Source organism: Pteropus vampyrus, unplaced genomic scaffold (genome assembly GCF_000151845.1).
Source record: "Pteropus vampyrus isolate Shadow unplaced genomic scaffold, Pvam_2.0 Scaffold50, whole genome shotgun sequence".
Classification (NCBI taxonomy): Eukaryota; Metazoa; Chordata; class Mammalia; order Chiroptera; family Pteropodidae; genus Pteropus; species Pteropus vampyrus.
This window is the reverse complement of record NW_011888831.1, coordinates 8231937-8254091: the sequence shown is the minus strand read 5'-3', so window position 1 is coordinate 8254091 and position 22155 is coordinate 8231937. Positions and strand designations below refer to the sequence as shown.

The following is a 22155-nucleotide window of genomic DNA, read 5'->3' as shown; positions in this document are numbered from 1 at the left end:
CTCTTCTTCTAACCAGGTGATCTCCAAAACCTGAAACAGCCTCAACTGGAACATCTGAGCAATATACATGAAAGGAGCAGCTAGGATTCTGGCCCATTCTCTAGGGAGAAACACAAGTTTGGTCAGGTGGAGCCCCTGCTGAGAATCCAGGGGTGGGCTTAGGCCTCTCCTGCTTCCTGTCTCTCACTCCTGTCTGGAAGCATCCCAGCTCCCTCTTGCCTCCTGCTTGGGGCACTTTTTCACTCTTACCCCCTCTCCCATCCCACTTTCTGGCCAACTCCTATCCCTCCTGATTTGGTGGAAGTGGCACCTCCTGCAAGAAGCCTTCCCTGACCACATCCTTCCTACCCTGACTGCCTCTTGCTTGTGCTCCTGTAGCATTCTGTGCAGAGAGGTGACAAGTGCAGAGTGTGAAGCCACCCTACAGGTGGGGAGAAGGCTGTTGTGAGGGTCAGGTGAGTTGATATATGTAAATGTAAGACCATTGCCACAGGTAGTAAGTACTAGCTTTTGTTGTGACTGTCCTGACATCTCTTACTCCTTTTATTTATCAAGAGCATCTGGGGAAACAGGTATGAAAGGCCACACAGTGACTACAAGGTCCCTGAGGGAAGGGATGACTGTGTCATTTTTCTTTTGATTTTCTAGCTCTGGGTCCTAGCATAATGCCCAATACACACAATTAAGGTCTCTAAGAAATACATTAAGGAAGTAACGGGCAAATATGGTGTGGTAGGCTGAAATATGGCCTCCCAAAAGGTACCCATGTTCTAATCTCTGGGACCTGTAAATGTTACCTTATCGGAAAAAGAGTCTTTGCAAATGTTATTGAATTAAGGATCCAGAGATGAGATTATCCCGGGTGACCAAATGGGCTCTAAATGCAATCACAGTGGTCCTCATAAAAGGAAGAGGCAGATTTGACACAGACAGAAAAAGGAGGCAATGCGACCAGAGAGGAAGAGAGAGGGATGCAGCCGTAAGCCATGGGATGGTGGCAGCCCCCAGAAACTGCAAGAGGCAAGGGAAGGACTCTCTCCTGGAACCTCTGGAGGGAGTATGGCCCTACTGACTCCCTGATTTCAGACTTTTGGCCTCTATAACTGTGAGAAACTAAGTTTCTGCTGCTTTAAGTCAGCAAGTTTGTGGTAGGTAGTTACAGCAGCCACAGCAAGCCAGTACATACAGGATAAATACCACATGTAAGTTATGAATGATTATTAAGAGCCAAGCTTTGGAATCCAAAACAGCTAAGCTGGGCACCAAGGTCTGCTTCCCATTTAGCCCTATGACTCTGGACCAGTAAATATTTCTGGGCCTCAGTTTTCTGATTTGTAAAGTAGGGATAGTATTTCCTACCTTGCAGATTTTTCATGAACAAACAAATGCAACATGCCTCACGAAGTGCCTGGCACGGTACTTGGCAGGAGGTAGTTATTACATGTGTCAGCACAGAGAGGTTTAGAACCAGGCTAAAAGGAGGAAGCATTTCCGATTTTCATCTACCGGCCTTGATGCCATTGTCCATGTTGTCTGGAACTGGGGCAGGAGTCGGTTTCTTCCTGCTCACAACCTGCTAGGGTGTTTTTTTTTACCATGAATAATTATCACTCTGGAGAGGAGGAAGGTGATGTGAATCCATTTATCTTCTCACCTGTCCTAAAATACTCTCAGCCAGCAGAAACCCAGCACGGCATGCTTGCAGATGTAGCCAGCGCTGTTGGGGCTACCAAGGACCCTACCAGGACTGGGGTGTGTAGAGCTTCTGGAGCTTCTGGAGACCCGGTCCTTCCTCATCGGGTGGGGTGCCTGGGAAGCCAGAGGTTTTTCTCACCGCAGGTGTCTGTCCCTCAGAAGGGAGAGGGACTAGTGACTGCTAACATTCCTTTCAGGATTCCAAGAATGCCAGCATCTTACTTATGCTACCCAACTGGGCTCCGCATCCTTTCACCAGACACAAAAATGGCTCCTAAAAGTGGCCTCTGGTCGAGGCACCAGCATTCACCTCTGGGCTTCTCACGGTGTGGGAAGCAATCTCCTGCCACGGCTCCCTCACCTACCGGAAGTCCATGCAATCTGCACATTCTCCGGCTTCCAGCCTTCTCTGCTGCCCCCTGCCGCCGAAAAGAAAAACTACGTCTTCAGCAAGGGCAGCAAGCAGGCAGCCCTTTCCCGGTAGATCCCAGCCGGCGCCCTCCGTTCTGTGAGACGAGGCAGAACACTAACGCGATCTACCACGCTCTGTTACATGCTTAATGACTGAACACTCACTGACTCTCGGGAGTTGTGTGGCATGGGCCTCGGTTCCAAGACAATAACTCAACATGGAGTGGATCGATGAAATGCCCAGCGCGCCTTTCACATGTAATTCTCTCTGCCTAGAATGTCGTCCCTTCCCGGAAACCCTTTAAGTGCCACCTCCTCCAGGAAGCCTCCTCTCAGTGAGTTGCCCTCACTATTCTGCTCTCATAGAATTCCGTGCGGACTCTCCTAGACTGTTTTCATGATGTTCAGGGATGCCCTCCTCACCCACTTCCCTTCCTCTTGGGCAAATTGCATAACACCTCTGTGCTTCATTTCCCTCACCTTAAAACAGAGTTAATAATAGCCCTCCTGTGGGGCTATTGGAGACAACATAATTGATGTGTGGAAAGCTCTTGGCATGCTTCCTGCCTCAGGAAGGAGTAGCGAGCATTGTTACAGAGGTCAGAGGAAGGGTCGCCCCTGAGAAAGGAGAAAGCGGAAGTGAAGCTGCCAAGAGCTGAAAGGTCCTCCCTTCAGCTGGGTCACCCAAGAAGTTGGGCCCCAAATGGCAAAATCTGTATAAAAAAGTACGTGTGTGTACACGCACACGCGAGACACCCGGATGAATGCGCACAGCATAGCCCTGGAGTCAGCGGATGAGACGTGGCCCTGACGTTGATATCGACTCTCCCTTCTTGGTCTTGGGATAATCCCTACAGTGCTGGGGTCGTGAGGAGCAGAAACACAAACCATCTGGTAGTCTTACCTCTCTGATCACTATTCTCTAGGCTAGATTCCTAGATATAGTATTACTGGGGCAAATGGTGTGTGGATGTTTCTAAGAAAGATGAGGCCCAGTGCACCCGTGAGCTCATCGTACCACACTCTTAACCAGCACCACGTATTAGGTAAATACATCCCCCTTTGCTACTTTGACAGATAAAAATTGTATTTCGCTGTTTCGGCTTCCTTTTTTTTTTTTTTTTTCTTTCTCACTAATGAGTGCGATGAAATTTCCATCAGATAGTAATAAGCAATTGGTACAGTATTTCCTTTCTGTGAATTAGCCATTTATGTATTTTGACCATTTTTTCCCCCTACTTGGGTCTTTTAAAATTCATTTTTATGAACTCTTTATAATAAAGAGAGCAATTTTCCTGTTCATTAGCCTTAAAATTTAGGTGTGATTTTTCTGCAGTCAACACGCAATCTTTAGGATTTCTTTCACTGCTTTAGGCTTACAAGTCTTTCCCCACTGTGGGAGTCATTCATGTTCCTGGCCAACATTTGCACTTCTGGATAGAGAAAGATAGCTCTTTCTGACTCTTGTGATTTTGTGAAGCTGTGTGACAAGTTCTGGCAGTCACTTCTGTGAGCAGAAGTGACTCCACATCTGGCCTCAGACCTTTAATTGCTAATGCGAGGCCCCCCAGATGCTGGGCTGCTCCAATCTGGTAGCTGCTAGCCACGTGTAACTATTCACATTTAATTTAAATTAAATTTAAAAAGTTAGCTCCTCGGTCTCAGTAGCCACATTTCAAGGGTTCAACAGCCTCATGTGGCTGTCACCACTGGATTGGGCAGTGGTGACCCAGCTGAAGGGAGGACTTTTCAGCTCTTGGCAGCTTCACTTCCGCTTTCTCCTTTCTCAGGGGCGACCCTTCCTCTGCCCTCTGTAACAATGCTCGCTACTCCTTCCTGGTGTGGGACAGTCTCATCATCCCAGGGCGGGGCACTGCTGCCTCATCTCTCTCCCTGCTTTTGGATCAGTCTCTCCGGGCGCCTGAGAACAGGGTGAGCAGAGCCCCCTGCCGACCAATGATGGACGTAGCAGCGGAGAGAAAAGCTTTTGTGGCTTTTAAGCCAATGAAATTTGGGGGGTAACTTGTGCTTTTTTAAACCATAGCATAATATTCACCTTTTAGCCTGTTCCATAATTACCATGATCAGTTTTGAATATTTAAAATTTCTAGTTTTTACCTAGTAAGAACAATTTCCAACTACCTTTTTTTTGTTTTCCCCTTGGCCATACTTTCTTGTTTATCCTACAAGGTGAACCTTTGGTTCGTTTTGTTTGGGACACATTCTCTCCCAGTATGGATCTTGGGTATTGTGTTAAGTCAGCACATTCATTTGGGGAAGACTGGAACTCTACAATATTTGGTTTCCCCATCCAGGACCGTGGTCTATCTCCAGGTACTTGGCTCCCTTCTGCCTGGCCCTCTCGCGTGACTGTCTGCTAAGCAGCGCTGTGTGGACTGCATTAGCAGCAGCAGGAGGAAAATAAAGATGACAGTGAGTTTTATAAAGCAAAATGAATTCTCTTCAGAGAACTGTACTTTATCGTGAGATTCCTTCCCTCCCTGCTCTTATGGGGTTGAAATGGCATTTTTAATATAAAAAGACTGTTACTAGAATTCTTTTTGCTTTTTTTCTAAACGTACATGTTGACAAAATCCATTTTGGAAATTTTACTCTATGTGAAATCTCAAAGTCTTGATCAGAGTTTTCAATAGGTCTTTACATAGGTCATCTTCAGTCTGGTAGAGGTTTTGCATGGAGTTGCTGTTGTGAATGGGGTCTTTCCTCTATTAAATCTATGTTTCGAGTTCCCTGGTAACATAGAGTCTTAAGCGTTATTCTATAACCATGTATTGAGCACCTTGAACGAGGTGTGGCCCCTGTATCTGGAGGCCCAAGATACAGGACCAAGAGAAGGGCTCACAACATAGCCCATGGGAAATCAAAAAGCATTCCTTAAGAGGTGCTGATGCTGGAGTTTATTCGTGAAAATAACGGGCCTAATTAATGTTTGCAGGATGAATGATTAAATGCTGCTAACTCAAAAAGACTCAGTATTTTGTCAATGAGAAAAATTTTCTTTGGTCTCCTGTAGAATCCTAGATATGAGTATGGGTGGTGGTCGTGGTGGTATTTTTGCTTCAGGTGTAGATCACCTAATTCCTTTCTGCCTTTCACCCACGAATTACCAAATCGGCAAGAGAGGATCCCTCGCCATCAGTTTCTCATCCTGCTTTGACTTTGGGCCAGATTCAAAGAGTCCCCTTATTTTTGCTGGTCTGGGACAAAGACCTGTCTTTATGGAGTTTTTAAATGAAGAAAATTAGGGTGCATTCCCCAAAGGTGACAAAACAATGGAGGAAAATTAGAACAGAATGAGCCAGTCTCCTTCCTGGTGTGCTGCTTTCTGCCCAGACATGTCTCTGCTACCCGTTGCCCTCTGGGCCAGGTCGTCCCCAGCCTCGGTGACCTCCTCTACATTCAAGACTTCACAACCTTATTTCAACTTTTCGATGGACACAGTTCTTGGTCAGTTTTCAAGACCCAACTCCTTACTCACCCACCCTGCCAGTCACTGCAACCATCCAAGAGCCCAGTCCACACCTTGGGACACTGTGGTCACTGCTTGTATGGCTGTTTTCTCTCACTGAATTGTGAACTCATTGAGGACAGAGGCCAAACTTTTTCCTCTTTTTGCATCTGCAGTGCCTGGCATGGGGCTTGGCACAATTATAACCAACAGGAAATGTTTCTTTGAACAAACGAATTAAGTCAGCTGAGATAAAATCTGTTGACATTTTCTTCCCTTAAATGTAGTTGAGTTGGGCAATGCTCTCTAAACGTCTGACCAGGAAGGGGTCCTATGAAGATTCCAGTGTGGCTTCCCTATTTTATACTGAGGAAGTGGCCCCTGTGGGGGTAAGTTGTGAACCCTATAACCCCACATGCTTAATTCTTTATCACAACTAGCTTGACTCTCAGCATATGGTAAGGAACCTAGAAACATATTGCAGTATGACCTTTTGGGGATATAGGCATACCTTGGAGATATTGCAGGTTTGGTTCCAGACCACCATAAAGCAAGTATTGCAATAAAGCGAATTGTAATCTTTTTGCTGGTGGAGGGTCTTGCCGTCAGTTTGTAAAGCAAAGTACAATAAAATGAGGTATGTCTGTAATTCAAAAAGGATAAAGGTAATTCAGCCCAATTTAGGTAAAGCGTATGAAGCTGCTTTGGGAACTTTAAATACGCATATATACATGTATGCATGTATAAATGAATACACACAGTATATATGGATTTTTAGAAGGCACTTTTGTAAAAAGCCAAACTGATTGGTTAATCTTATGACATTTCCACTTATGATTAGCCAGTATTTTTAAAGAACAAAATGGGAGATTTTCAAACCAACAGGGACCATGTTTCTACAATATGGCCTCATAGTTACAGAAACAATCAACATTCAAAAGGGTTTATTTGATTGGCAGCTAAAAAGGTTTTAAGTGGAACTGACTTCAGTGTGAAGACTGAGTTTTTATTAGAGAGGCTGCCTGGCAGATCACTTGGGGCTGTTAATTGCCCTTGAGAATTTGAATGCTGCTATGCCTGAGGCTGTTCTGTCTGACCTGCAGCAAGCAGGCTAAGACGTTTCACTGATAGAGACCCAGGGAGAATTAGGGGTGAGGGTAAATGCTTTAAGATGCCTGCCACCATTAGGGGCTTCCCTTGGGTGGTGGTGGTGGGGGGTGCTGGGCTACTTTCTAGAAAAAGAGGAACACTGTGAATACTGAGGAACAAGGTTTTTATTATTCTTCCAGCATCTCATGCCCCTCCCCAATCCTTCATGGGAACTAACTTTTCTAGCCAGGCTAGCCTGAGAGTGTCCCAGAAAGCAAAAACTCTGTGCAGGCAAACCCTGGGTATAGGGACCCCATAAAGATGACCTCATAAAGATGACCTCAAGGAGCTAACTACCTAGGGACAGAGGGGTCAATACCCTAAAGGTATCCCTAGTTTTGAATACGATACTTCAGGCCACAGGGAAAAGACAGCTATTTGAGGTATTTGCTGCACTTGGATTTTCAGTTCTCTGCTCCAGGGGTCTTTAAGCCAGGAAAATCACCTGAGTTTCAGCGCCCCCCCCTCGCCCCCCGCCCCCGGCCCTGCCGCTGCATTCCAGGACTCCAACCCTAGGGAGTTTGCCTTTGTGTTGGAGGTGTGGGATGGGCCCAGCGAGTACTAGCCAGCCCTCCAGGTGAGGTACCCCTGCTTTCTCAGCCTTCCTATAAACAGACCAGCACTTGCCTCTGACCTGCAGGTTATGTTTCATGGTCTTTTTTAGTCCTTTGTTTAATGCCGGACACTGTCACCCTCCCAAGAGTCAGCTCTGTCCTGCCCACAGAATCTAGGCTTGATTCTCTATCTGGGGGTAGTCCAAATAATGGGGTAAACAAGATAGTAAAACTCGCAGCACCTGCTCCAGAAAAGTGTTTTACAGTGTTTACACATGCAGTGTCACAGAAGATTCCATAGGGGGAGCTGAAGAGCTGGAGGATCCCTGAGTCCTAACACGTGTCCTCTGAAGGCTCCACCTCCAGGTGTCCTGGCCTTTTTGGTTGCTCATTTTAAAAGCAACAGATTCAGCCTACCCCAGAGTACAGAGTCACCCCTCAGTTTGGCAGACCCTAAAAAAGCATTTGATGGGGCCCAGGACACACAACTCCAAAATATGGCACCTTAGCATACTGAATATTTTATGCTGAGTCACTCTGACTTTTCCCCTGCCCTTCTACCCTGAAACAGGACATAAAACTCTCCTGTGAAAGGGCCCAGAGGAAAGAAACACCCTTATGTCCAAAGACAAAGGAACAAACAGGCCTCGAGTTCTCCATTTACTATACTCACCTCATACTCTGACCTGTCATATTTCTACACGACTGCCCACTCTTTTATTAAATCTAGCATAGAAATACTCAGGTTTAACTGTTTCTTCGGTCTTCGTTTGCTTGTGAAGGCTCCCGTGTCACATAAAACTTGCATTAAATACATTTGTAGGATTTTCTCCTGTTAATCCGCCTTGGTCAGTTTAACTTTCAGACTCAGCCAGGAACCCTAAGAGACTAGAGGAAAACTTTTTTTTTCTTCCTTTACACATTTCACTAAAATTACTTACTTTACTTTTAGTTGAGATTGGTTCTGGAAACAGAAATCCATGGGGGTGGGGTAGGGTGGGGTGGGGTGGAGAACCCAAGACATCCATAAAAGAAAGGAAATGGTCATGATGTTTCAAAAGATCAGTGAGCAGTGAGGGGAAGTGAGAAAACAGAGCTGATGCACGTGAAGAAATTAAATAACTCCCCACATCTTAGAGCAGATTAAATTTACATTTTACTTAAAAAAAGGGTGGGGGAGGAGTACATACACAGAGAGGAAAATGGGGTGAGGAACAACAATGATCTGAAGTAGATTTCTACAATTTCTCCTGCAATGATCATGATCAATTTTGCCTGTTGGGCAGTATTTCTCCTGCTGGCGTACAACTGCTTACAATATTAACAAGGCTGTAGACAAGGAAACTGCCAATGTTTAGGTCTGAATGGAAAGGAGAGGAAGTTATCATATACAGTGTAAGTTTACAATACATGGCATTTTCTTTAAGTGATGTAACGCAGTCGCAGGAAGAAGTTCACAATACTAACACGAGAATATTCAAATGTTTGTTTGTTATCCATGTACAGCAACTGCTTTACAAAAAAGCAAAATAATACAATATATCATCACATGTATTTACAGTGTAGTAAATATACTTTTCTGTCAAATTTTACACAAACTATTTACAGGTGAGTATACTGCATTAAAAAAAATTATGTGGCTGACACTAAGTGAATTTTTGTATAAGTCCATTGCATAACATTGAATAAGACATGCCTTATTATGCTGGGGAGGGATGAGAGGGGAACGTAAAAACAAAACCAAAAAACAAACAAAAAGCCAAAACAAAACTGAAAAACCCTAAAAGCCACTAAGCGAGGAGGGTTGCCGGCTTCTGTTCTGTCTACTCCTAGAACATCCGTTCTGTGGGGGTGGAAGCTGACCATTCACTGCGGTGTCTTCAGTGCCAGGCTCAGGACCTGCACAGAGCCAGCATCTAGTGATGAACAGGTGCTGAGTGGACGAAGGACAGAGCACTTGTCACGTTCCCCCCACAAAGCTGGTGAACCGTGTTTCCACATCAGCAAACAAGACCAGACCCCTGGGACTTGGAGCAGTGATAAAACACGTAGATTATCCGCAATAAAAACGTGATGAGTTACTGTTCCTTTTTAAAAAGGGGGAACACCCACAAACCCCAAATAAATTACTTATAATGTTCTTTATAGAATTTACACCGGATTATGCAAAATGGGAAACCTGCTCTGAACTTCAGAATTTCTTCTGCAGATTACAGGTATAAGAGGCCTAAAAAAGTAATTCATTTCTCAGGGGATGCATACTGGTGAGAGATTTATCTCATGTTCATTTTAGTTACTTGGAAAGCTAGATTTTCCTCAAAAGTTGGAAGTTCTTTAGACAATAAAAATTTTAAATCTTGGTAAGTTTTCAAATTCCCAGGATATATTGGTCAAAGTATTTTTGCAGTTCAAAGAAGGCTCAATTTTGATTTGTGCAACGCTGATCATTTCATGAGGTACTTCAAGTGAATTCATTCCATTCATTACACTAGAGGAAAATAATGAATAAATTTAAGAAATATAATACCTTGGAAAATTTGTTTATGGAAAGATCAATATTTTTAACAGCAAACCTTTGGAAATTAGTCTATTTTGATGGGAGAAGCAAAATAGCATACCACTACCCACTATCGTATGCACTAAACCAACCAACACGGAGGGAAAACGTGGAACCAAAATAATTAAAGGCTCACATCTGCCTTTTAGTCCAGGAGCCAAGAAGTTGTGAATCCCATTTCCAGAAGTACTGGGTTGTGCGAGGACCTTAACGGCAGCTTGGCATCCTTGGCACGGGGTTGTGAATGACCTATTTCTAAACTCAGTTCTAGTCTAAGCTTCTTTATAGTCTTAGTTGTTCTGTTATTATAAGCGTTCTATTCTAATGCAGCCTCTACAATAGTTAAAAACAAAAGTTTAGTTAATTGCACCCGTCTTTAATATTTTCCAACAATTCTATGTCAAAATACCTATTAATACTAAGGGTTTTTTCCTTTTATTTTGGCAAATGGTTCTTACTTTTCCCAGGATTGTAAACAAATTAAAAAAATTAAATTCTTGATATTTCTGAATATCAAAAGCAATTTTATTTACATTAACATATTACATTGTTATTATGTGGATAAATGTGAAATGTGTTATATTATTAAAATCAGAACACTTACATGTACCATTGTTTATTGATTTAGCTGTGGAATTTAATTTACTGAAATCCACTTATGAAGTAGCACTACAGGAAACTCTCCCCTCCCCCAGGTTTCTCTTCTCCTCCCAAAGCGATTACATTTGAACATATAAAGGGAACCTGGGAGTAGGGAATAATATCTTTTTGTAATAAATACGGTTAGTCTTAAATTGGAACATCCAGAAAACTAATACGCTCTCTGAAGTTGAATTATTTTGCACTATCCAGGTACCACAAAGAAACTTGATCTGCATTACTATGGGAATTCCAGTGCCACTGTAACCCATACCATTCAGTATAGCAGCACCTCTTCCGGTCCCCTGTTGTCATACTAATTCAGGCTGACTAGTCTTTTCACAGTGATTAAATGAAATTCTATCATATACGACCCAAATGTTTTGCTAAAGAGATTACTTGTTTTTTTGGAGGGGAGGGGTAAAGTTACAAGACATTTAAAATACATTTTATCAAATACATTTTTGTTAATATACACCACACTCCATGTTTCTGGGAAAATTATTAAACAAAATAAAAGCATCAGCTACTCAAAGCCACGTACCATTCCATTTTGCTATGGAGCTAATGCAAACATCTATGAAAGTTACCTTCTAGGAACAATTTTCAACACTTTGTTCACTGATTACCCTGCTTAGCATTATTTAGGAAAGAAAAGGTGGGGGAAAATGTATAATTACTATACTTAGTATAGTTTTGGCTTACAAAAACAAAAAACAACTTATAGCATATTTAAAGATTAAAAGATAATCAGCTAGAGAAAAAAATAAACTAGTTTGGATGACTGAGTTTGGATAAGGCCTCAGAACCTATCGCTTTAATTCGGTGATGTTAAGATATATGTGGTTATGCTTATTTTCCTGAAATTATTGCTAATACTCAAATGTTAGTATTTCTTAAGAACCCGCTACAAAATACTAAATCCCTCCGCCCCTCCAAAGTACCTCGCCTGTGGCTTTATGGCGTGGAGTCTCTGAGGCTTGAACTCTGTGGTTCCTTCAGTTTGTAAGGTAAAAAAAAGTCCACAGCTAAAAGTCAGATTAAATATACTGGGGTTATAGTATTATTTCTCCCATAAACTTGTATCTTGACAAGTGTGTAAATAAGACTGACACTTTACTTTGTATGATGAGGAAAGGGAAAACATAGAAGGCAGAGCTCTGTGCAAATGGCTTTCATAGCTGGCCAGTAGCAGCAGTATTCAAGAATCCATCCTCTCTCACAATTGGGATGTTCTCAGTTCAAGTGTCCTGACCTCCCACTTTCTTTGCGGTTGTTCTGAACACTTGCTTAAATCAGACACACCGAAATTAGAAGGAAAAAACTGTTAAAGAAAAAGCAGCATTAAATTTAGGCAATGCTTCCAAGAGTTGATCATCTGGCAACATGGCAGACAGGATGGGTTCTTAAAAACATGAAGTGCAGCATCACAGCACGGTCGTGAAGGGGGCACTAGTGAGGAGCCCGTGTAAGTTAAGTTTGTTTGAAAAAGGAAAGAAAGAAAGCTTCACATGATCTTCTTAATGCTATTACGTTTGAAACTGCCAGTGCTTCTTTGCTTCTGTACTTGGCTTGCGGATCCATGGCGAGTTCGTCCACTATTACAGTGCCCAGCGCTTGGGGAGAGTTCAACATTCTCCTTGTCAATTCCTGGAGAGAAACAGAGCGGCCAGTTACTCTCTCTCCTCCGGTGTTAAGCTACAGGGTTGGATCTCATGATTTGTGTACGAGATACAACCGGGAGAATTGTTAATGCTCAACTGCTAGAATGTTTATGAAGATCCTGTCACACAGAAAACTTCACATTTTGTTAAGCAGAGTTTGCTATCACAGCAGAAAAACAGCGTAAGAAAAAAAAAAAAACAAACCCAAGAAGTTGCAAGGCAGGCAGGCTTGAGCTGAACGAAAGGCTAGCAGCCACCAGGGAAGACAAGAAATCCTTCCTCCAAATCATACCAGAAGCTTCCAGCAGAGGTCAGCTTCTAGCCACATATCCTTACTGGTGTTTATATACAGAATATATACATACTATATATACAGTTGCAAAAGGTACTGAAATTTGTTATTTCAAAGAAAGGCAGATCCTTTCTACTTTTTCAATCAAAGGCAGACACTTTTTTTTTTCTTTTAAATCACAGTGCCTGTCTCAAAGGAACTCAGATATTTACTGAGAAAATAACACATCACAGAGGTCATACTGTAGACTCTTTGCTTTGACCTTTTCAACTACGGCAAGTCATTTCATGCTCTGCATCTTAGACGGATGCCATTTATTTCTCTCATAGAGGAGATTAAACCTCCCAAAACTGGGTCTTACAATGTATTTTATAAATAATCTAAGTAATGACTTCATAACAGTAACCAGAAGCAAAAACAAAATACTGTTTACCTCTCAGATTAATAAAGATGACAAATTACAGGTAACAGAATAGTGGTTACCCTGAGGAAGTGGTGACAGAAAGAGAGAATGAGAGTGGCTTCTTGGGGACTGGTAATGTTCAGTTTATTGATCTGAATGCTGGATTGTTAAGCGTGTTTACTTAAAAGTTCTTTAGGTTGAAACTTATGATCGTGTACTTTTCTGTCTGTTACATTTCAATAAAATTAATAAAAATAATTAGACTGATTATACCCACTTTTAGCATAACTACAGGTGGGAAAGCAAATAGCTGGAGAGCATTTTAACAACTTGTATAAAAATGTAAAGTACTGAGACTGATATTTACTGATACAGAAAGATGACCAAAACTTAGGAGTAGGGGGGAAAAAAGGGCTGGGAAAACATTTGCCCAAATAAGTTCTCTCTGGTGGCATTATTTCAGGTAATTTTTACTTTATTCTTATCTGTACCATTTGAATTTTAAAATTTATTCTTATCTGTACCATCTGAACAGTAAATTTGAGAATGAAAAAATTTCCATTTATGGACAAAAAGTAGCATTTCAAGTCAAAAACTATTTAGGTTCTAGAAAATATACACAGATCCACCCATCTATTGGTTGATTCATGAGCAGAAAATATATTTGTGATGACTTCCTCCTACTAGGAGCCACAAATCTTTCATTTGGATTCAGCTTTGAATTCAGTTCAGAGCATAAAGAATCTACAGGCACATGGTACAATTTACACAGGCTCAGTAGAGGTTTGCTGTCTTGAACTTGTCAAAGAACATGGGCATTTGTCAGTGTTTGTTTATGAAAAAGTGCACTGGGCTGGTAGTGTGAATGTAGAATTACACATGTCAGCAACACCTCTCCAGGAGCCAAGCACCGTGAACCAGCATCTCGAATCTGTTCTGTTCTAACCTAACCAACCATATATGCAGAAAGATGAATGGAAGAAAACATATCACAATGTTCACAGAACTTTTCTCTGGGTAACAGAATTCTAGATGATTTTTACTCCTTTCTGCACACTGATCTGCATCTTCTCCAGAGGTATTTTAAAAAAATAATAAAATTGAAAGAAGACTGCTCATCATCTCTTGAATATGTTTTGAACTTGTTTGTGTAGGATATTTTAATTGCCTTGTCTATCTCTACAAAATCCAACCCATATTTCCCTTCTCTGTTTCCTTCATGATGCATTCTTCTGTCTCCTGCCAGAACTACTTTTTCCCCTTCTTCCTCCCTGCTTTTATATGGCATTTATATTTATTATATTTTGCCTGTATACTATCACGACTTGTGTATACATCTTATTTCCCCTACTAGAGTACAAATACTCAGAAGGGCAAAGATCATATATTATTCATTTTTGTTTTCTTATACGATATAATTGATATCTTGTTCAATAATATTGGTTGAACTGAACGCTTCATTTTTAAATGTGATGCCTGTAATTCAGAGCCAAAAAGCATGTAACCCCTGATCTCCTGGGGGTGGTACCATATATTTAGTGAAAAAGACAAAAAATTTTTTTTAGCTTCCTGCATCTGAATTTCCTCCATCACAAACTTATCAGTGTCTTTGACCTTCCGTTTTTGTTTTTGTTTTTAAATTTTTTTTTAGGCGAGGCAACCCTTGGTTGACCTCAGAGATTTTAAGGACCTTGTCAGCTTACAATCTCTTATTTTTTATTTTTTATGCCTACAGCACCTGGTCTTCCTAGGTGGTCTCCCATCCAAGTACTAACCAGGCCTGACCCTGCTTAGCTTCTGAGATCAGATGGGATCCGGCTGGTTCAGGGTGGCATGGCCGTAGACGACCTTCCATTTCTTATTTGCGTGCGACCTACAAGTTCAAGTCTAATAGTTACTTATCTGGGGTTATTTCTTTAACAGGAAATAAGATTCAGGTAAAAGTAGAACTTTTAAAAGATAAGGGTTTGAACTACTTAGGAGACGACCAACTACTTAGGAGATGACCATCAGGAGGGGCACAGCGTGGGCAATCATAAGGAGGGCCTGTGGCTTTCTGCCAGCAATCTGTAACCATGGCAGCCTTGCCACTGCTAGTCTGTGGCTTACTCTGGGGGAAAAGCAATCATTACACTGCAAGGTGGCAATGATTCTATCTAAGGAAAAGGGCCTGCTCAGTGAAATTTTAAAGAATGAACATTATATAAATTGCAGTCACAAAGATTAAGTCGCTAGGGTGAAAGTTAAGCATATTCCATTTTGTTTTGTTAAGAAAATAACCTTCAGGCCTCTAAATAAAGAGATTTAAAATACTTATTTATCTCCAGTTAAATGTTAAGGGTAAAAAAAGCAAGCCATAGAATTTTACACATACTAGGACCGCTACTACGTAAAGACAAGAAACTGAAAAGAGATGTGCCAAAATGTTACTAATCAGTTATTATTTTAGAATGGTGAGATTATGGGTGATTTTTTTCTTCTATTTTGCTGAATTTTCTTTTTTTTTTTTCTCTAATGAGCACGTGTTTCTTTTAATTAAAAATATTAAAGTATCACTTAGTCCTGTCACTCATAACCCAAAGCTTCAATGCTGTGTGAAAGGTTGATGTTCTACTTCTCTCAAATTCAATTATAATCTCAATTCAGTTCTTATTTTTGTATGTGCATTTTCTTCCTACTTAGTTACCAAACTCTACAAGTTATACAAGGTAAATGTAGCGTGACTGTGATTCCAAAGTTCCACCTCACAGCAAAGATGTTTTACTTTAAAGATCAAAGGACAAGCTGACATAAACATCTTGAAGGGTCTTTTTTTAAAGTGGAAAAAGAAAATTTTTTTTTTAAATGCATTATATTTATACCAAATTACAGTTTCTTGAAAAAGCCAAGTTGCATAAAACAGAATGACCTTAGTTTCTGGTTATGGCATTTAGGTTTCTAAGCATCATTCTCACTTTTGAGAATTTTGGCAGCATTCTTTCTTTTTACCCTCTAAAATTAAATCTAGAAACCTCTCTAGAAGCTGGTGAAGGATTTGGGCTCAACATTCTATTGGAAAAACTCTCAGATTATCAGCCAGACTGCTCAAATGGAGACAGACTCCATCCTACACTGGTACATGCTATATTTGGGATTAGTGAGCAGACCTTGGCGCCGTACTTCTTCTCCTCCAGGCCTCACTAAGGCTTTGTGTTCTGGTCTCTCTTATGCCCCCAAGCACTGGCTTCCTCTTCTGACCCTCAGTGGGCACAAAAGCAAAAATTCATGAGGTGACAGACACCCAGGGGCCACCCCCCAAATGAAACAGATAAAAACTTCTATGTTCCCAATTTGCTAGTTTAAATTCCCCCAGAGATATGCTGTGGTCATACATGCAGCCACTTACAAACATGCAGGGCAGAAGAAGCTGGAAATTCTCTATAGCGGTGTATTAATAAGCACTATGCTTTAACGAATTGTGGTGGTTCCAGATAAAGATAAAATCCTAAATAAAATGCGCTTTTGGCCAAAATTTAGTGAGCCAATTAAATGAAAAAAAAATTATTATATTACATTATAGTTGTTCAAGTTACATGTCTATCTCCTCTGCTGGAACATGAGTTCCTTGAAGGCAGGTGTCGGGGTTTGTTTCTTTTGACAACTAGGGATATACATCCAGCCTGACAAATAATAAAACACTTAATTAAAAGAAATTCGCCTGTTTTTTAAACACCAAACAATCAACCAAACTGGAACCTAATATTTTCATGAAACAATAAAAGGATTAAATCCCTTTTAATTCTTGAGAAGCTTAGAAGAAACGGGTTAGGTAACTTGTGAGAAGTTACACAACACAAACGAAAGACTAAAAATAGCCCAAATCTCCCACCACCTGCACAGCAGCGCTAAAAGGTAATGACTCAGCATTGCTTAGTTTATTACATATTTAATATGGCAAACCTGTCAGAAAAGTCTTACTACATATATGAGAAGGCAAACATGTCAGAAGGCTCATTTGTTACATATATATAATGAGGCAAACATGTCAGAAGACCCAGGTTTGAGTCTTGGTTGGATCAGTACTCTTATTTGGTTGTAGTTCTTAATCTGGCCATTAAAGATACAGTAGATGTGCCTATTTCAAAGGGTTGTTAGAAGAATCAGATATGGTAATCCATGTGAAGACTTTCTGCACATAGATAAAATTACTATACGAATTAAGATGCTCCTAATACCTGAAAATAAACTAAGTGATACACTGAAAAAGTTTTAGAAATGCTTAGACCTTGAATTTTATACTGGAATTTGTAAAATTACTGAAGCTAAGGTAAATAAGCACAAAAAATAATCTTCTTAGACAAAAATGCAACGACAGCTTTTTAAAAAAAACTATAGCTTCTTATGCTATAGTAAATACATTCATGGAGATGTGTTAAATATATATTTAGAAATATCTGTATTTTGAACTAGATATACAAAATACCTATGTGAATTAAAAAATTTTTAATGGACTTTCATCAACTGCTGATACTCCTTTTCCTATTAGGTCTAATATTTCTCTATAATAATTATAGAAGAGTAAAAGAAAGAAAAGGCATCTTTTATAAATTACACACAAGTGTTTCACAATTTCTTCTTCTCTGTCCTTAGAGCTAACTAAAGACTATATTATTTTTTTAAAAAACATGGGTGATAGAGTGGATGGCCAGCTTTAATTTCTAAGGAAACACTGGGGTTGGTTTTATATTTGGGAAAAACAAATTATTTCTAAGCTAAAAACTCTTCCTCGAAACACATACCCTGCTTTCTCTATTATTAACTCTCCCTGGAGTTTCTTGTTAATCTGCCTGTGTTGGCCAAGGCTGGGACTGCGTCTTCAGTGTGCAGGGGGAGTATAAGCAGCTCCTTATCCTCGGTCTCCTTAACCAAGACAGGATACATGGCCCTGCAGTGCCAGTAAGCACCCAGACTTAAAGCAGTGGCTTTACGAGTCCCTCAGGTGCTAAGCCAGACTGTGCTTACAGGGGCTGGTAAATGAAGTCTCATGCCATGTGCCCAGAACGAGTGCAGGGTAAGCAGTGCTTCGTGCAAAGATGACGAAAGTAAAGAGTACCTTGATGAGGGAACAGCTGCATGAAAACTGCTGATTTAGAGCAAGGCAGAGAAGCTTCACAGATACAGAATGGAAGAAAAAACAAAAGAAAGTGATGTCCATAAGATTTTTTTAAAAGAGTGAAATACGATTTGATTCTGGATAATTATTATATTCCCTGGTTTTTGGAAGGAATCTGGTTTTAATTCTTGACCTCTGATCATTAATTTCTTGAATATTACACTCTGTAAATAAATGGTAGAACTTACAAATTTACAGATAGATGTGTTTTTAGCACCTTTATTACAATTAAGAATTTTAGTTTAAATCAAGAATTAAACTTAAAAATGAGCTAAAAAATTAGCAGAAATTACAAGCAATTGCTTAGTTTAAAATCATTTTTCTGCCTTAAATACAGGGCAATAACAAAAAAAAAAAGAAGAAAAACAAGTCATTTCAGAAATTTTAAGTAGTCTCAAAATAGGCTTCTAAGAAGGAGATATTTTAAATCTGGTAAACATATTACGAGTGCTACTGACGTAGAACTAAGTCTATAGGCATACTTCAGAGAAATTTCAGGTTCAGTTCCAGACCACTGCACTAAAGCAAGTTTTAATCTTTTTGCTGGTGGAGGGTCTTGCCTTCAATTTGTAAAAAATGCAACATCTGTGAAGTACGATAAAGTGCAGCACAATAAATGAGGCATGCCTACACATTTAGAGAAATGGTTTTGATGAACCATCACTGTGCACATAGATGTCAGCACTACTGGTTTACGAATGTTTATAATTCCTAGTTGAGACTCTCAGCTTCCAGGAGAGAGGTGTGCATTGCAGAAGCAAAGTGAGTATCGGATAACTGTCAGGCCAGGACACAGCCCCAAAACAAACTGAAACGAGTGAATTTAAAATAAAGCCCAACTAAATATATTTTTGCTCTAAAAATGCATGCTCCAATACCAGCAGTAAAATAAGCTGATCAAAGAAAAAAAAATTACAGATTTCTAATAATAAACATTTAAAATAGACTACAGGCTTGGTTTTGTTAAAAAATTATAAAACATATCTCACATTTTTTGAGTTAAAAAATATAAAACTTCTACGATAATTATTACCCAATTCTTGCAAACAAGTATCCCTTTGAACTATCAGAATACGTTATAGTACAAGGTACAACATGACGAGTACCATAAAAGATGTCAAAACAGTTATCTGTGTACATTTTACCACTCTCACTGCTCTGCAATCTATCTGAGGGCAGGTATCATGTCCTACTAACTCCCCCACTCCCATGGGTCTGACAGAGTCCCTTGTATGTAGTAAACAATGAATATCTGTAAGATAAATATCTGGAATTTTGCTTATCTTCTATAGAGCACTATAGTATAAATCTTGTCCTTAAAAATCAAAGAACTTGTGTACACATAGAATTTGTTAAGCAACATGGATCAGAAGGAAATAACTTTAGCTACAAACCCAACAATGAGGTCCATAGGCAAAACCTGTCAAGTCTCTGATGACCAGAGTCTCTCTCATCTTTAGATGCAAGGCCTAATGTACACCTACAAAATATGTGTTCAAATGTTTACTGAATCAAATTACAGTGCGAAAAATATTGTGCCTTGGCGGAGTGTAAATTAAATTTTAATACCTGAAAATGGATCTTTAAATTTCTTTTTAATGAGTGCTAAGTCCATATAATTTCATTGAGATTTTTATTTCCAGTATACTTGCCCTTTAATATTTAAGAGGATGCAGGGAAAATGCATTTGAAATGTATACTTGAAAGGAAATGAGTATAAAGCAATCAAAATATGGCTTTTAAAAAAGGCTTCTTTGCTCATCATCTAAGAGAACCACTCAAGGGTTGGCCTTAAGCAAAAAAAAAAGTCCCATCTATAGCATTTTTAGGTAGATAGGTTTTATTTTCTGGTTCTAATGCTGGTTCTTCAATTCGTGTCTAGCTCAGTCAGCTACTGTGGGCCTAATAATGGACTGCAATATTAAATTTGAAATATTCTTATATATCATAGGATAAATGTTATGGACTCTCTTCAGGATTCTCTTAGAGGCATTTGAGAAAATACGAAGCAGCAAAATTTTATGACCATTTGGCTAAAAGGGCCACATCTAACATAAATTTACATATGCTGAACTCTGAATAAAGTCCACTGGCTCCACTGATGCCAGGTTCCATTTGTACTAGAGAGGGAGTCAGAAGACAGTCCTTTATGCATTTTTAAATATGGATTTAGAAAACAGTCCTCCTTGTGCAAAGGGGACAGCCAAGTGGGCTATGATAATCTGTCAAGAAGAATGCATTTTCAGAGACAATCGCTTTATGGAAGTGACCACCACTTCCTCAAAAGCTGGTGACTGACAAATTACTACCCCGATTTTTTATTTAAGTAGGGTTTAATTCCTGAGGCGAGGGAGATCATGAATCTCTTATCTAGATGATTTGACAGCAGAGAATGCTGGAATCCAATAGCAAATACAGCTTAGCAGCTGATCCTGCTAAGCGTCACAGATTTGGAAAGCAGAGTCTAGTACTGACATGGAAAGTTGCAGCAAAGGGTCGAGCTGTGTGCAGATCAGCAACTTCTGCTTTCTGACACAGGGCAATGCAGCTTTCACCTGCTTAAAGCTCAGTAGACTGGGCGCAGACGGATGTTAAGTAATCTGATGGCAAACCACACTTAAATCCATTTCAGGGAGTGACACAGAGCTTCTTTAAATATTTCTGCAGGGATCTGGCTGATGGGAGTGGAGACAGGGAAATATTCTGGTTTCTATACAGCTAAATAGCAAAGCTGAAATGCTGGACTGAGTTAGGAATCTGGATAAGACTCATCACTTATTTTAGCTCACTGATATTAGCAAACTCAGCTTCATAAATTGAGGAGATAAGGACGAAAGATTACATGGAGCTAAAGATATAAAGCAGTATACCTAATTACAAACAAAATATTAACTCTTATGAGAAAAGTATTCCATAAGAACAAATAACAGAAACACAAAAATTAGTTACAGAGATAAATCAGGATCCTTTCATGGAGATGAGACTACAATTTAGAGATAAAACTGGGTTTTGTGAGAGAGTAAAGTCACTATTATAAACATAAACCTTTTCTCCAAAAACATGTAGTAAAATAATCTGGCAAACCAAAGGTCGCCCAATTTACAATTTTTTTTTACAGACTGGAAATGCTGAATACCGTGATTCTACTTAGTTAATTCCATTACTTTGAAAGCTTCAGTTTCTTTTGAATATAGTCAGAGACTTCCAGGGTATAGTAGTCTATTCAAGCAGCCATCTTTGGAGAACTACTGGAGGTGATACCACTGATATAAAACTGTAACCCAAACCACAAACGCTATTCTCCAAGTTTTATAAACAATTCTAAACACGAGGTTGCAGAGAAGGACTTTTTTTTTTTTAAGCAAATGATATGGCCAACTGGAATCTAACAATACAGGATATAAACAATCAACTAGCAGGGGAATCTGTTCTGGTGCCTTTATTCTCAGCCTGATCATTTTATTGTCTCAATTAATGGGCAAAGATAGGCAGAAACTCCACAAGCAATCAGTCTGGGTAAAACAAAACAAAACAAAACAAAACAAAACAAAAAAAACGTTAAAAAAACCAACTAATCATTTTGACAGCTTTAACACCACTTTAGCAGTCCAAGAGGCAAAAGTTTGACCGAAATGAACTCAACTTTAAAAACAAGATGACTAACATAGACAGAGTCTATGAATTTTCTCATTGCGATCAACATTATAAACAACAAATAGCCCAGAAAACAGAGAGCTCAACAGAAGAAAAGGAGTGGTGGACTGAAGGTAAGGCAGATGGAAGTAATGAGACAGCAATAAACAAACAAATAAATGAAAGAAACAGGGAAAGGGAAGGCAGGAAGATAGGTACATCACAGCTACAGAAAGCAATGAATGTGGCCTTGGTTCTAGATAAGAACTGTGTGATAAAGCAATTAACTTAGCTCTTCTAAGCCTCAGTCTCCCCACTGCACACAACAGTGTGAGCCTAGAACTAAATAACTTCTATAGTACTTCCAGCTCCCAAATGCTAAGGTTTTAAGGGGTGGGAGTGGTGGTGAGGGAAAGGATCCAGTGGCTGCAATATCTAGAAGAAAGAAAAATTAAGTTTTGCCTTTGCTTTAATAGTTGAAATGCTGATTATAAGGTAAGACCACTGGCATACCCTAGGGCAGTGCTTCTTAAACTC

The 22155-nt window shown here is 39.9% G+C and overlaps 1 protein-coding gene and 1 non-coding gene across 5 annotated transcripts in view; both read right to left on the bottom strand.

Moving 5' to 3' along the window:
* Positions 1-8416: 8416 nt before the first annotated feature.
* Positions 8417-22155, bottom strand: part of NF1 (neurofibromin 1) — a 210001-nt gene continuing 196262 nt past the window's right edge. For 2 of the 4 annotated variants that reach the window (XM_023530595.1, XM_011360009.2), the window contains one exon: positions 8417-12124. In XM_023530595.1, the coding sequence (XP_023386363.1) occupies positions 11948-12124 (177 nt within the window). In that variant the 3' untranslated portion in view covers positions 8417-11947. The remainder of the gene's footprint in view (positions 12125-22155) is intronic. The other 2 variants (XM_023530594.1, XM_011360010.2) reach the window with 2 other exon arrangements.
* Positions 14560-14678, bottom strand: LOC111739510. The gene has a single exon (XR_002780280.1). It is a non-coding gene; the product is annotated as a 5S ribosomal RNA (ribosomal RNA).